This window comes from Phoenix dactylifera, chromosome 2 (assembly GCF_051530095.1).
Source record: "Phoenix dactylifera cultivar Ajwa chromosome 2, Ajwa_hap1_PhDact_Kaust_v1.1, whole genome shotgun sequence".
Taxonomy (NCBI): Eukaryota; Viridiplantae; Streptophyta; class Magnoliopsida; order Arecales; family Arecaceae; genus Phoenix; species Phoenix dactylifera.
In genome coordinates this window covers 35,285,171-35,302,120 of record NC_143191.1, presented here as the reverse complement: position 1 = coordinate 35,302,120, position 16,950 = coordinate 35,285,171, and the positions used below count along the sequence as shown (strand labels likewise).

General features: G+C 39.4%; 1 protein-coding gene across 3 annotated transcripts in view; it reads left to right on the top strand.

The window, feature by feature from the left end:
- Positions 1-492: 492 nt before the first annotated feature.
- LOC103701705 (ADP-ribosylation factor 1) overlaps positions 493-16,950 on the top strand; it is a 41,045-nt gene continuing 24,587 nt past the window's right edge. For all 3 annotated transcript variants that reach the window (XM_008783869.5, XM_039128964.2, XM_088716177.1), the window contains exons 1-6: positions 493-810; positions 900-938; positions 1,029-1,091; positions 2,738-2,756; positions 7,507-7,618; positions 9,606-9,653. In XM_008783869.5, the coding sequence (XP_008782091.1) occupies positions 708-810; positions 900-938; positions 1,029-1,091; positions 2,738-2,756; positions 7,507-7,618; positions 9,606-9,653 (384 nt within the window). In that variant the 5' untranslated portion in view covers positions 493-707. The remainder of the gene's footprint in view (positions 811-899; positions 939-1,028; positions 1,092-2,737; positions 2,757-7,506; positions 7,619-9,605; positions 9,654-16,950) is intronic.

The following is a 16,950-nucleotide window of genomic DNA, read 5'->3' as shown; positions in this document are numbered from 1 at the left end:
GTATACATATAGATATACATATACATATATGTATATGTATAGATAAATGTATACATATAGATATATGTATACATGTACATATATGTATACCTGTACATATATGTGTATACCGAAGAGAGAGAGAGAGAGAGGGAGAGAGTATTAATTGGGGGTTAAGAGGGTGAGTTAATGTGGGATTGTAAAAAGACATAAAATACCCTTAAGAGTTATAAAAACTAAGAGTATTTTTTGTCTATGAAAAAATGGGTAGATTGATAACCTACCATAACAGAGAGTAGGTTCATATATACACACACATATAGGCTAGAGAATTGATAGATTTCATTAGTAGGTGGAATTTTATTCTGTTTTGATTTTTGATTTTTTTTAGATAAATGTTAGAGAAAATATGGTAATATAAGAAGCCCTTGAGGGGTTTTTTATGTTTATTCGCCAGCTAGCCGCCTAATCTCGGTGGCTCCCATTAATCGCCAACGGAATCTCTCTTTCCCTGTTCCCTTTCCCTTGGAAATACCAGTCCCCGACTCCGGTCTCCAGCCACCGGCTCGAAGAAGAGAAAACTGCGAGTCAGGAAAGCAAGCAGATCTTATTATACTCGTAGATCTCTGTCCAACCGTTCTTGATCTCAGGGAATAGGGTTCTGCGCCCCCGATCTGGATTGGCTCTAGGGGAATCCGAGCCTTCGGATCCATCGATCCGCAGCCGCCATGGGCATCCTCTTCACCCGGATGCTCTCTTCCCTATTCGGCAACCGGGAGGCTCGGATCCTCGTTCTTGGCCTTGACAATGCCGGAAAAACCACCATCCTTTGTATCTTTCTTGTTCTCTTTTTGCTTGCTTGAATTCGTTCTTCGTTTTGGATATCTGGGATTATATCTATTTCGTTTTCTTTATTTTAGATCGGCTGCAGATGGGGGAAGTAGTTTCCACGATCCCAAGTGCGTCTTCTCCCTCCCTCCCTCCCCTTGATTCTTGAAATTTCTGCTTTGCTGATCGCTCGATTTTCTTTTCCTTTTGGTCTCATTTAGCGATCGGATTCAATGTGGAGACGGTGCAATACAATAATATTAAGCTCCAAGTTTGGGATCTAGGTACGTCGATTTTCCCTTTTTTACTTGTTTTAGTTTTGCCCATTTTATTAATGATCTGATCGGGGTTAAACTGTCGGCTATTTTATGAAGAATCTGGCACTGATTTACATGGTTTATAAGTTCAATCATGATTTTGTAATGCTGATTTGTTATTGACGAGTCTTTATAATAATGAATGTGGTAAAATTAAAGTATAAACAGTTTTGTTTGGTTCTCTCGAGCTTAGTCATGCTATGGCAATGCTGATTGCTTTTATCTATTTTATTGTTTTTTGTTTTTTTTTCTTTTGTTTTCTTAATGGCATAGCAAGCTATCAGGATCTGAAATTTTGGATGTTTGATCGAAGATACTAAGTCACTACAAAGGTTAGAGTAGAGGGCCCTCAAATCTCAATTGTGTAGTTGGTTTAACAGTGTCATAGAACTAAGCCAACAAGGTTATCATGTCAGATAAACGAAGGTGCCATTGTAGACATGACTCCATGATGTTCAAAACTAATAATAAAAATTACAAGTAAAATGTTCCATCATCGATATCTAAAGTTATTTATGTTGAGTTGGAGAATGTGAATGTTATTTTGGTGGCTTTATACAACATATTATGAGGATAAACTTTTGGATGCATGCAAATGGGACAACAAACCAACATTTACGAGGAAAGTGGGCCGTAATAACTCACACCATGCATCTTTTAAAATATCTTCTTACTAAAGGCATCATATGTTTTGGACTTATGCAAACGATTGATCAGTGCAAAGCAAATAAGTAAAGCTGCAAGAGACACTATTTGAATTTTTGCTATCAAACATCATTATTCTGAGGAAATAATTATATCAGATTTCAAAAAGAAATTTCACGACTTAGTAGCTTTAGCTGAACATCCAAAAATTTCATATTATCAGTTCTGAAATGATTTAAAAGGAATAAGATCAGATCATTGAATTTCTTATTGAGGAAGCCTTGCTATTTAGAAACTATAGTTTGAATCTTAATGAATTCCACCTATATCTCCATGACATTGAATAATCCAGAAATTTATATGTATATCTACAACCAATTAGAGACATTTATGTTAACATATCGTGTCTATACTGGTCCTGTCTATGCAAAAGGTCATATCTGTTAGCCTATATGTTGAAAAATCCATATATATATATATATATATATATAACTAATCATGGTCATTTATATTATATATATAACTATATATATTTATAACTAATCATGGTCATTTATATTATAAGTCAACATCTATATTGTCTGGTCCTGTCTATGTAAAAAATCATACTGTTAGCCTATGTATCGTCTGTGCTGGAGATTTTTGGGTGTAGATATAGTGTGCAATATGTACCGATACTAGATCTACTTTAGAGAAGCCTATGCTGTACCAGGATTGCGATAAGTGTTGTGTATTAATTGATTAGATACAATAAATTTCTACATTTTCAGCTGTGGTTTTACAGCCATGCATCTAGCTTGAAACTGTTATAATTTATTAGGGTTTCATTCTCACGAAGAAGGATTATACTATTGAACTTTTGACTTGTTGTTTTTGAGCTCTCTTTGTTGCTTGTGATGTTTCATTTACTTTAGTTGTTGCTTTACTAAATGCTATTTTGATGTGAACTGTATGGTTTACTGAAACAGGTGGGCAGACAAGTATCAGGTATTTCATTATCCAGCTTACACAAGTCTTCAAATAATGATGTTATATCATGTCTATTCTTTTTCCTTTCTATTAACATGCTACGTTTTTACTCCTTATTGGCCATCCTTGTGTGTTTGCCGACTAGTTTTTTAAGGGGTCCATCATTATGAGATCATAAAAAAGTCCAATAAATTTCATGCATGACAAGTTAGTTATTACTAATTGGTAATAACCATCACGGTGAAGTCTTATCCCAACTATTTTGGGTTGTCTTTGTGATCCTCATTTGCCAAGCATTCCTATTTAGGGTCATTTCCTAGCTTATATCAAGCTTTTCATTGTCTCCACCCTAACATTCACAAAAGCGGAATCTAGATACATTTCATCATTCAACATGCTTTTCATGATTGGTTGCAGCCTAATATCAACCCTCTGCCTTTTTTCACTTGGGCCTTGGGACTGGCATTGGTGGTGCTACATGTCAGTTTGTAGATATGAGAAAATAATTTTAAACTTGGGAGCATCCCTCTATAGAGATAGAAACATGTTTTCGCTAAGTTTCAATAAGAAAATCATCTACAACCCTACCAATAATTTGTATGTGGAAATAATCTGACAGCACTGATGCTTAGTTGTTTAGAATGGAAAGATTTTTGACATGCCTGAGAAAAAATGGCAAAAACTTCTTATCCTATTAGACTGTTACAGAAGGAATCTGGGGCTGTTAAAATTAAATCTAGTCATATGTTCAGAGCTGAAGAAACATGAGAAAATTTCATGGCTGATTTCCCAAATTCATTGTCATTATGAGTATCCTGTGAGTTATTTGTCAACTAATAAAAGCCTGCAGATTCACATATTAGTGAGATTGCTTTGATAGTTTAGAAAAGATCGGCTCAAAGGAAAATAACATAATCTTGGAAAATCTATATAGTTGTGGCTATACTTCTTATCAACTATGGGGAAGAAATTGCTTATGTAAACATTTTGATGGTGTTTGATTTATTAGCTAAATCAACATTTCTCCTGTGTTTGGCATTCGTAGAAGCTCTGGTTATGAGTTGGGGTGTGTACGTGTGCTTTTTTTTTTCTTCACCAAATCTTTGGTTGTTTGGTTATAAGTTCCTACCTGATGACAATTCTTTTCATGAAAAGGTTTGATGTTTGTCTGGGATTGTATTTCAAGTGTTTAGAATTTAGATAGTTCTGAGTCATGTACAAGCTTGACCAGAAACACTTCAGTAGTTAAGTGATGCAACTGTGTTTTTGTTCCAGTCCTTCACTTTAGTTTGTGTGTATGTGGAGAAGCAACTTAGGCATGCAGTAATAAATAAAAGTGCCCATAAGTTTTGCTCCATCTAAATTCAAATCATGTCACGACCACTTTTGAGGTTTTATATTTGCAAGAATTCCCATAGTTGTGCTTAACATAGTTTACTTATGCCATTTCCGTTGTAGCCTTAAGAAAGTTCGGTATGTAAGGAATGGATCCATTAATGGAATTGTCGCCACTTCTATTCATAAAAGAATAGACAGGTGCTTGTTCAGCACATCAAAATGAAAATTCTCAGTAAGATTGTTACCTAAGGCAATACAAAGGCTATTCTTTATGCTTTTTGAGTCAACAACTATAGGAGTTTGTAAACTGAAGAATTATTTAACTTGCTAGGTCGATGTTAATTAAAAGATATTAAACATCAACAAACAACATGGTCTGTATGGAACATTTTGATGTCGAATCCTAAAAGGCACAATGGAATATGTGACACTGACAACTATGAGTGCTTGGTGAGAACAAGATGCATGACAGATTTGCAGTCTCCTTTAATGAGATTTTTCTCATAGGCTGTGTTTGGTTCAGGCATAAAGTAGGCACAAGGCCTGGGATGTGCTTTATGCCTGCCAGACAACATTTGGGAATGAGGCATAATCAAGGAATAGTTATGATGGTCAAACTTGCTTATGACAGGCATAACTATTCCAGGGGGGTTGTCATAAGCTGTTTCTCGGCATAAAGCATAAAGCACCTTTATGCCTAGTTTTTTACTTTTTTCATGTGCAAAAAAGTCATCGTTCAAAAGTTATTCCAAAAAGGTACCTTTTACCATTCAAAAGTGTAACCAATCAAAAATTGGCATAAGTCGAGGCATAACTACTCCAATAGGCATAACTTTTACTATATCTATTTTTCTTATTCCCGAACCAAATGCAGCCATAGTGGAGATCCTTATAAAAAATATAAAATATGAAATACATATATGGTGCTCCTCATAAGGAATCAAATTTGGAGAAAGTTCCTTCTTCATTCATAGCATCATGGGTGATGCTGTTATCAATATCCAAAAACAATGTTAGGCCTATTTATGGTTTGATGGACATCATCATATTGAAGCATTATATTATGTTGGCTTAATTTTCATTTTGGTGTGTGATGATAGTGTTGTCGTTTGCTCAAAAATCTCTTGTGTGCATGCGGTGTGAAGTGTTGCATGGACATGGATACAATAATTGGATTTGGACATGTATCCAAGTGTGACATGAAGAAAAAAGAAAAAGAGATACATGGATACGTAGGATAAATTATAATTTTAACTAAATTAAATATATTTATACCTTTAATTTTTTATTTAAATATAAAAATAATTGTTAAGAAGATTTTGTTTATTAAGATCTTTCAATATACATGTTTCTCTTTTGACCTTCCCAATTGACTTAAGAATATAAGAAAAATGATATTTTCCAAAGTTATTTCAATATCTACATCCTTGGTCAATCACTAAAAAGAAAAAAAAATACTCACTTTTAACATGAAAATAGAGGGTCAAACTCATTATTTGAAGAGTTCAACTCTTCACCAATCTTTAAAAGTGACGATTATTGAACTTCATGGGTATTCAAGTGTTTAATATATATTTAACTCGAATATGTATCCGACATGGGTTTTTGGAGCCAGATGCGAGTGTCCAGGTATCACGGGTTCAATATTTTTGTTGATGAAAGGACTTGTTTATAATGGAGGTTAGGCAGGGTGTTATCCAGACTATGATGGTTGGAGTTGGTAGAAGATCCCTAACATGTAATTCACATAAAAATTACCACCTTGCTGGTGCTCATGGTGCCCTGCTCAGAGCCCACCTCTCAAACCTTTAAGTGGCTTGTATATGTGGGCTGACCACCATGTAGGTACCTAAGTGGTATGCCCAGGCCTTGGTAGTCTAGGGGGCCAGATTTGGATAACACAGTAGGAATAATATATGTATTTGTTGGTGTTGGATGAAATCATTTGTACCCGAACATCCTTATTTTAAGTATCACTATCTTTTTGTTATTCTTTTATCTGAAACTTTGCATCAACTATTTTGTCATCTTATGAAATTGCTTGGTTGATTAGCTCTCTTGAATAGTTCATCATTCTTTTGAAAAATTAATATTGTTGCATTATCTTTAGGGAATATCTGTTATTTTACTAGTTAACATGTCACATCTCTCTAGAATAGGTCCTTGAATAAATGTATAAATGATTCTTTACCATGTTTTATTATTTTCCCTGTACATCTTCTGATACTTATCTTCTTTTAGAGTATATCTATGGAATTTACTTTTAACTTTTTATCCAATTCCTTATGATCTGCCCGAGCATCTGCTTTTTAACTGAGCGACAGTCCTATCTGCCCACATACTGTGACCACCTTTTAAAGCACAAAATGTGTTGTTGAAAATGTAGCCACAGAACACTTGTAAGCTGTTATGGATGAACATCGATGTTGTACCAGTGAGCAAAAGGATGTGATTCAAATGAATGGGACATTATTAATATTTGGTCCTTTGTTGATATTGAGGATTTGATAGAAGATCAATAGTTTGTGATTGTTGTTATGGAAGATAAAGCTGGTAGTTCCAACTCCTTATTTACAGCTATTCAATCCTTGAGTTGAATTAGTCCATCCTCCAGTGGATTTTGTTAATGGCTTCAGTTTGCTAATTCAACATCTCTAGTTAAAAAGCAGACTTCTCTGTTTTTTGTATTGATATAGAAAATGCTTATGATATACTAATTCGAAATTGGATGAGCAATGAGAAACAAAACTATATCGAATATCTGAATTGACTGTGTTGAGGGTACTTATATAGGAGCCTTTACCAAAAAATCGAGTTATAGGATAGGACAGCCTTTTGGCTTTACAATATACCTTTTACTAATTGGATAAAGTGGACATGAATCTGTAAATCTAATTTGATGTGTTATATGTGTGGAATACTTCGAAGCAGCTCTGTTTGCATGAGTAAAGATGTTGAAAGGTTTGGAAGGCTATTAGTTTAAGATGAAGAGTAAAAGAGATGATGATAAAGGTAAAAAAATTGTACTTTTGGGAGCTTAATAGTAAGTATGATCGAATAACTCTATGTGTCACCACTAGGTGACAAGTGAAAATTTCGTTCAAGATGATTTGCATTTTTTACATCATAGGCTAGTTGCAACCTGGGTGAGGAGAGGGGTGCTTGTTAAACAGTCAGATAGGAAGGGGAAGCTGGTGAAATATTTGCATGTGAGTGGTAAGAATTGCAATATACTTATAAAGGTCGAGTTATTTGTGAAGAAAATTTTTGTCTAATATTGTTTATATTGTGTAATTTTAATAAGCATAGACTTGTATGCTTGCAAAATGAACCATTGGAAGAGCCCATAAATAACTCCCTTTATTCTTTCCTTTTTTATGTGTGTGCATGTGCATGTGTGGTGTTCGTGCACGCACTCGAACATATACAGGCCCTATTGGAGATGCTACTTTCCAAACACTCGAGCCATTATATATGTTGTTGATTCAAGTGACACTGATAGACTGGTGACAGCTAAGGATGAATTTCATGCTATCCTAGAGGTGCAGCATACTATAGATTATTTCTTCATTTGTTGGATTATATATTCTTGCAGCAATATTCATGAGTACTTATTTGTGTCTTCGTCTGCTTTGATTATTCTTTCATAACATTTTCTTGTATGTTTTTTTAAATTATATCTACAAAAATTATTTCTTGTAATGTCTTTATAAATGACATAGGATGCTAATAAAGGACTAAGGTACATCAAACTTGATATCAAAGAAAAATCAGATTGTTAAAAGAAAAAACCTTATATGTGAATGAGCGACCAGAAAAGGCCTTTAATCAAAAGCTTTGACTTGAGTTCCAGCCTCCAATATGATGAACAAATGAGGAAGCCCAGCAATCTCTACTACTTGAACCAAAGAAATAATGATATCTTTACTTATATTTTACTATTAAGTTCAGTTTAAATTTTACAAAATAAATTATCTTGATCTTTTTAACTTTTTACATTCATTGAAGCATGCTAAAATGTTATTTTATTGAAGTAATATGAAATTATGAGAATGTATTTTGATCATGAAATGTTTAGTGACTTGTATTTGGACTTGAACTAGACTCATGACCATGGTTCGCTGTACCGGCATGAATCAGGTGGGACGAGGCATAGCGGTACATGGTACGGAAGGCGTATCGATACTCGATAAGCCAAAAACACCATGTACTGTACCGACACTGTGCTAGTGTGGCACCAGTATGGGGTTCGATATCGAGATGGCAAACCTTGCTTATGACCACCTGGTCGATAAGATAAATATATGCCTGAGGTTGCCTAGGCTATTTGACAACCGTGAATTGCATATTATGATCCATGCCATGGATGTCTTGCTACACAAATGGGAGGACCCTAACATTTTTGGCTCGCTTTGTAAGTTGTATGCATTATAATATGAGAGGCAACAAAAGTTCTCACACCATTTAGTTTCCTTGAGCCCAAATGGAGACATGGTCTTGCTTTTAGACACCAATATTGGAATTGTCAGTAGACAATGGTAAAGAACGATGCTAAATTGGGCAAAGGTAATTTAAATGCGACACAGGGGCATCCATCAGAAAATATTAATTGGTGTTACAGCAGTGTTAGTATCTTAAATTTCAATGGGCTAAAGATGCTGCCAAGACCTGTTAATACCATTGGCTTACCATGCTAATTTTACTTCAGTGTTATTGAGATATCAATTATTTTACACAAAGTCAGGTGGTTCTTAACCCATAATCACAGTTTATTTACAATTTTTCCTATGCATCACCTCCTTTTACTTTATTAATTATATTGGGCTACATCTTGTACTTCTCGTATGGTTAAGACAGCATAAGGCTCTGATAGTTTACTGGTGGTGAGAAGGTAAGATCAAAGAGATTTTGCAAGGAGAGCATGCCTGTTTATTGTACATGTGCAATATTGCATGTATTGTTATGTTAATGTTATTTTCTGGTGACTTGCAATGGCAAAGATCTCTGTATCTTCTTATGTTTATGTCCATAACTTTGTCTTCATGTTATTACAACCATACCAATCTTGATGCACAGAAAATCTTATCATGGTGGCCATTTGACAAATTAGATAAAGTAAAAACGATTCCCCACAAAAAAGATAAAGTAAAGAAGATACACCCAATATTAATAGGTTTGAAATATTTCTGTGGTATTTATATTTTCCCTATTTTTCCCTCCTTGTTTTTAAGCATACATCTAAGACTCATTTAATCCCTTTTCATTCAATTATTGTTGCTGTTGTTGTTGTTGTTTTTTTTTGGTTTCCATTCAATTGTTAGTTTAGCAGCCAAGTCTTTTGATATTCTAAGTTAGGTTGACATGGATCAAGATTCAATAGTGGCTTTAACAGTTTTCTCACAGACCATAATAATGCCAAAAATGTGGTTAATGCACACCTTTAGAGAAGGGGATTGAAAAAATTACAAATTCTGTTCTTCCAGCTACCAAAATGGCTTAAAAATTTACTTGCTTCCTTTTCTCTGCCAGGAGGAAGAGCTAAAAGGTGCAGTTGTCCTCGTATATGCAAACAAGCAGGTGAATAATTGACCTACCACTCAATTAAGCCTCTAAAGTTCCTCTATTTTCTTTCTTTTTGTTGTGCATGTATGCATGAACTTTTCTTTTAGCATTTCTTTTAATTGATTCATTTGTTTTATATTTTGGTCTGTTAAAGAAATCTTTGGTAGGTAGTGCACTATTTCAAGCCATTGAAGAAGTTGCATTGGCATCTATCTTGTTTATAGAAGTTTGGCATTTCTATCCCTCAAAATTCTCTTATTTGCATATTTACCCTTCAAAAAGTAGAAAGTCATATATGCCCCTTCCAAGTTTGATATTTGCATCTATACCCTTCCCATCGTATTACATTCATTTAAATTGTGGTAACTATGGCTTGGCTAGGTTAAAAGTCAACCCAAGTTGTATCTTTATCATTTTTTCCTTCAAATTTTGAAAGAGGAACCAATTTGTGAAGTTGGTATGACAGTCAAAGTAGGTTCTTACAAGCAAGGTTCTAATTTTCTTAACTAGTTTACCTGAAGGGGCTTTATGATGTGATTCATCTGCATATGGTTCAAAAAATTAATCAGATAAGAATCACTATGAGAAGTAGATGGACTAAACAAAAGTCTTAGAAGATTTTTAAAAAGGCTTGACTTTTTGCAGATTTTAAAAAAGAGACCCATAAGAAAGCATGGAAGCTGTGACAAGTCTTAGAGGCCTGTGCTGATGGATTGTTTGGCACTTCATCAGTAATATATGCTGTGTGCATACCAAAATGTTGAAATTTTCTTTGGTTATTCTAAGGGTGAATAGCATCCTCAATTCGTGGCAAATTAGGAGATGATACATCTCGCGATACTGGTATCTTGGTATATGCTTACCTGATTTTGTGAAAAGCTACTTTCAGATAAATAACGAAAACTTATGCACCATGATCAATATTTCCATAATGCAACTGCCTCAAAAACTTTTATATGGAAATAAACAAAAGAGAAAAATCTTCTCTTCTGACATTTACCTATCAATCATCATACTTGTTGGCATTGTTTTTCGAGCCTTTTCTCATCAAATGTAGGGTCAGAAATAACGTACAACTCTTGAAGCTCTAGCATTAAGGGTTTGCTACTTGTTGTGAGATATTTCCTTCCAACCGTACAATGCATAATTTGCTTATATGTTATGTATGTTAGCCTGGTAATGTGACAAGAAAAATGTTAACAAAAAGCAGAAAGAGTTAAGAAGAGACTTAGGAGAGGAATGTGATGATGCTCCATAACTGCAAGCAGTACTAGCGTGCTATATTTTTGTATTTCCAGACTAGTCCTTTTTGTTTGGATGTTCATATATTTTTTCCTCTTTTCTTTTTGCTAACCTCTAGGAATTGTATGCTGAAAAATGGCACTTAGTTTGCTTTCTTCAACACAGTCATCCTAATATATGGAGTTATGTCCTGTGGACTTCATGATAGTTCCTTCTATCATCCAAGCTTTCTTGGTTAATATTTGTTTCACATAGCTCTGCCTTAGACATAGTTGGAACACAATCCTGTGGTTGTACTAGACTTGCACATCCTCTGCTGCATCGGGTCCAAGCTGGGCTTGGGCAAGGTATGAAGGGCCCTAGTCCCAACCTGAGCCTGGCATAGTGTTGGCCTGCGGGGCTTTGCGGTCCCAAATCCCACGCCAAGGTTCAGAGGATATTGTGTTGTTGGGACCGGCTTGAAGTGGGTAACTTCTTCTTGCTGCCTTTGGAACCACGCCATATGCTAGTCCAATATTGGGGCCGACGGTGGAAAAAAGAGTCAAAGAGATGGGGCTGAAATTGAAAGAAAGTTGATTCCATTCCATAAAGCAACGAATCACAAGGACTCTTGGCAAGATCAAGAAGGGATCTTGCGATGCCTAAAACAATCTAAGGGGAGTTGATCTATCCCACCCTAGCCCAAGCCTTGCGGCTGAAATTCCCACTTAGGGGACCTAAGGGAAAACCCTTGACAAAATGACAATTCAACTAAACAAGAGATTCAAAGATGCCGACTAGGGGCCCTAATGGCTCCTTTATATAGGCTTAGTGCCTTGGCTTATTTGCGGAATGAATTCAAAGGATAAAAACATGCTAACTTAGCCGCAGGGGGGTCTAACTAAGTTTGGCCCCCTTCGGCCATGTGCTGAAATCAATGGACGCATGGAATGCGTCACCCGGTTGGCCGGAGCGCGTGTCCTGTGCGAATGTCGCCACTTGTCCGCAGTTGGCCTGATTTGGGATCTTCATTGGTTGGCCGGATAGACTTCCGGGACACGCTTTTCTGCTGGCCGGGACGCGGATCCTTGCGCTAGTTCTCCCGCGGATCGATGACTTGGCACCCCTGTCTTTCGTTCATCTTGCGGCCTGATGCATCCTGGCCGCCCACGTCATTGCTCGGCAAATCTTCATGGAAGAGCCTGCAGGCTCCTTCGTTGATTATGTGCGTTATCCTTATTTATCCCTGCGCTTGCGCTTGAATTTCTGCCATGTGTCTCGGCTTGCTATCCTTGGCCGAGTGCTACCTTGCAGAGACTTACCTTGTTTGCTGTCACGCGCGTATGAGTGCCACTTGTCCCTTGGGCGAGCCAAAGGCACGACCGATTGTGGCTTTCCTTGTTTGGCCATTGGGCGCGCATGCGCTGACTAGTCCGGGTTCAATGTGCAAAGCTTGCTCCGATTGATATGTCATTGGCTGGGCTCGACCCGTGCGCTGGCTTTGGACCCGATTGGCTTGAATGCGCTCGGCTGGATGCAGTTTCGACCGAGCCTTGCGTTTACTGTCCCTTCTGTGTGCGTGCGCTCAAGTGCGCATGCATGGGCTGGTGCCCCTCGTTGCCGCCCATGTCCATGCCCACTTCTGGCATGCGTGCAACTCACTGTTGCGCGTGTGCCGGGTGCTGGCGAGGCATGGGGAGGCGGCCTAGCAGTGCACCGGTCGCTTCTGGCCTTGGTGAGGTTCGGGTGTGCCATGCGAGTGCGGGCGCAAAGCGCCGGGTGCGCGTTGGTGCGCATGGCGCTGGGTCGGCCTGGCGTCTGGGCGTTGACCGGCCCGACTGCTGCTTGTGCGCGCGGAGGGCCGCGCGCTGCAGGGTGTCGGGCGCATGGAGGACCGCGCGTGGGCTATCGGGCTCGCGGAGAACCCCGCACTGTGCTGGCGCGCGTGGAGGACTGCGCGCAGGCTGAGGCGCGCGCGGAGGGCCGCAGCGGGTTGGTGGGCGCGCACGGGTCCGCGCGCCTGCTGCGCGCGCGGAGGGCCATGCGCGCCTGAGGCTTGTGCACGTAGTTGGCTGCGCGCGCCTGAGGCTGCATGGGTGCACGGAGGTCCGTGCGCTGCTGTGGGCGCGCGCGGGGGTCCGCGCGCTGCTGTGGGCGCGCGCGCGGCTGTGGTGGGCGCAAAACCTCGCGTAGGCCCTGGGCTGAGCCGACTGCTGGCGAGGTTGGCCATTGCTTGGGCAAACCTCCAAGCAGTGGATTTGGCCCGCTGGTTGGTCTTGGCCGAGGTTGGCCTCGGCCAAGTCTTCAGGATTTTTGCTTGGCAGGGTTCTTAGGCGATGTGGCCGTCTTGGGTCAGCAACATTCCCCTTCTCTTGGAGAGCACCCTTGTCCTTAAGGGTGAAATCTGGGTATCTCCTCATGATTTCATCGTAATCCTCCCATGTTGCTTCTTGAGGAACGCCCTGCCAATGTTTAAGGACTTGCCAATTTGGTCTTTTTCCCCCACCTCTCCAAATTCTGTAGTTAAGAGCTTCTCTCGGTTGAAGGAGAAGGCGGCCTTCTTCCTCAAAAGTAGGTAACTTTCTTTTAATCAATGAAGGGTCTCCTATCCTTTCTTTTAGCTAGGAGACATGAAATACCGTGAGTTGGGAGGCAACTCTGATGGTGTGCGTGCAGAGGGCTAAGCATGAATTTCAAAAATTTTATGCGGAAAGAACGGGTTAAATATTTTAACCCAAAACATGCTTGATATTTTAGACATTTTGACTCTGATACCAGTTGAAGACAGTCTTCAACTGCACATCACATGTGGCGCGAGCTCAGTCCCAATGGATAGGGTGACACCTGCGCGTACCTATCAAAGCACTCATCACATGAGCCCCTGGGTGGAGAGCCACGCTTCGTCACACGATCACGCGTGAGAGTTTCCGAAAATCGGATAGTCTCCACTAATCCTTTGCTTTGACACCAAATATCACAAAGCCCTCAGATTCCGAGGATTGTGTGATTCAAATAAATATGCATAAATCACAACTTCTTGTGATTTGAAGATTGAGATCATATCTCAACCATAAAAGAGATCAGATCAAAATCTTGGCTAATTGATCGAAGTGGGTAGCTCCAGTAGACCCATAGATCATGGAACAAATAGGGTGGGTAGGCCCAACCACCACCTTAATTGAAAACACAAGGCATTCACCCTTATTTCTAAGGGAGGTCAATCCCATCTTGATCTGCAACTGACTACCACAAGTACTTGACTGGACCCAGAAACCTTCCGTCGCTGGATTAGAAATGCAGGTAGTCCGACACCTAAGTACAATGAGTTGCTTGCAAGTCACATCTTGTGATCTCAGGTCTAAAGGACACATATATCCATATCCACTCGGAACAACTCTTGACAGCAGAGTGTCCAGTCAATCGGTCACGTTGTTAGATGGTTACTTCGATTAGTACAGAAAGTATTTTTGTACTACCGGCTTAGGTTCGAACCTGTGAGGTCACACGCTTAGAAGTTTCTGGATTGATCAAATGGCTGATTGACGATTAAGAATCGTCTAGGGGTAAAATAGTCAATATGATTGACTAATTGTCCTAAGCAATTGTTGCTTGGAGAAGTTAATTGGTGAACGGATCACTGATTAGACTCAATTTGATTGAGTAATAGAGATTGGGCTTGACCAAATTCAAATATAATTTGAAATTGGTAAAACCGTAATTGACACCAAAATTGGTTTGGTGAAAATATCTAATTTGCCCCCAACCAAATCAGATTTGGCTTGAGTCAAATTGGATTGAAATCAATTATGATCCTAGTATGATTAGGACTCCCTTTCCTATGTGGGACCCACGTCCTGCCTAGGTGGGACCCACATACTGTATGTGGGATCCACATCCCGCCCGCCCGCTCTTAAGCATATTCTTGCTTGCATGTGTGATATGTGGCGGGCCTGGACACCTCACACTCCTGATGTCATCCATGACCTCATCTGCCTTATGAGGTCATCTATGACATCACCCTCCAAGCCACCTCATCCCTTTGCATGCGTGACACGTGGCAGAGCAGGACACCTATTTTCCTTGCATGTGTGACATGTGTCCTGGTAGGACACCTCATCGAACACCTCATAGGGACACCTCACCCTCTTGGCCTATAAATAGGCCACCCCTCTTCTCTAGATCAAGAGCACCAGAGAAAGTGAGAGGAGAGAGAAGCTCTGAAGGTGAAAGCCCAAGGAGTTCTTGAGCTATGAAGGTCCATCTTCTTCCTTCTTCTCCCTTTCAGCCAACCTTCTGCCTCCCTGCGAGCTAGCACTCCCCGGGAAGCTGATCATTCCGGAGCTTCGCGTGGACGAGTCATCGAGGCCGGACGCTTGTGCGGCTGCGAAGCATCCTTGAAGGAACCTCCTTCTAAAGGTAAAAGATCTGATCTCCTTTATGGTTGAGATATGATCTCAATCTTAAAATCACAAGAAGTTGTGATTTATGCATATTTATTTGAATCACACAATCCTCGGGATCTGAGGGCTTTGTGATATTTGGTGTCAAAGCAAAGGATTAGTGGAGACTATCCGATTTCCGGAAACTCTCACGCGTGATCGTGTGACGAAGCGTGGCTCTCCACCCGGAGGCTCATGTGATGAGTGCTTTGATAGGTACGCGCAGGTGTCACACTATCCATTGGGACTGAGCCCGCGTCACATGTGATGTGCAGTTGAAGACTGTCTTCGACTGGTACCAGAGTTAAAATATCTAAAATATCAAGCATGTTTTGGGTTAAAATGTTTAACCCGTTCTTTCGGCATAATTTTTTTTTGAAATTCATGCTTAGCCCTCTGATAAGACATGAATAATGCAATATATTTAATTATGAATTGAGTAACGATATAGATCCTAAACTAATTTATGATATAGATCCTAAAGTAATGATATGTGGGTCCCACCTAAGCAGGACGTAGGTCCCACATACAGTATGTGGGTCCCACCTAGGCAGGACGTGGGTCCCACAAAGGGGAGTTCTAGTCATACTAGGATCATAATTGATTTCAATTCAATTTGATTCAAGCCAAATCTGATTTGGTTGGGGGCAAATTAGACATTTTCACCAAACCAATTTTGGTGTCAATTACGGTTTTACCAATTTCAAATCATATTTGAATTTGGTCAAGCCCAATCTCTATTACTCAATCAAATTGAGTCTAATCAGTAATCCAATCACCAATTAACTTCTCCAAGCAACAATTGCTTAGGGCAATCAGTCAATCATATTGACTATTTTACCCCTAGACGATTCTCAATCGTCAATCAGCCATTTGATTAATCCAGAAACTTCTAAGCGTGTGACCTCACAGGTTCGAACCTAAGCCGGTAGCATAAGAACACTTCCTGTACTAATCGAAGTAACCATCTAGCAATGGGATCCGACGACCGGATAGACCGAATAGATGCAAAGCAACATTCTAGAACCTTTTGGATAATGGTTACCGTATAATTCATCCTCTTGATCAGAAAATGCCCAGGGTGGGTTCAGAGTCTGTCTACCCCGAAACGATCCATCCGAAAATATGTTTCAATTCAATAAGTCAAGTGAGTGATTTGACTTTTCCTGGCTAGGGTACCACTTAATTGAAAACACAAGGCATTCATCCTTATTTTTAAGGGAGGTCAATCCCATCTTGATCTGCAACTGACTACCACAAGTACTTGACTGGATCCAGAAATCTTCCGTCGCTGGATTAGAAATCCAGGTAGTCCGGCATCAAAGTACAGTGAGTTGCTTGCAAGCCACCGGTTGCAATCTCAGGTCTAAAGGATACATATACCCATATCCACTCGGAACAACTCTTGACAGCAGAGTATCCGGTCAATCGGTCACGTTCAGTAAACGTACTCTACCATTCACCTGTATACCATACTAGTATCTCTATACTCTTTGGTTAGGAAGACAACCAACAAATATGGTACACAATGACCTACTCTTGATGATGCTATCGTCCAGTTAACAGCACATCATTTGGTCATGAACAATTTAAGGACCTGTGTGACAAAATCATATTTCATTACACAAAGCAGTCCTAAGGACTTCATCACA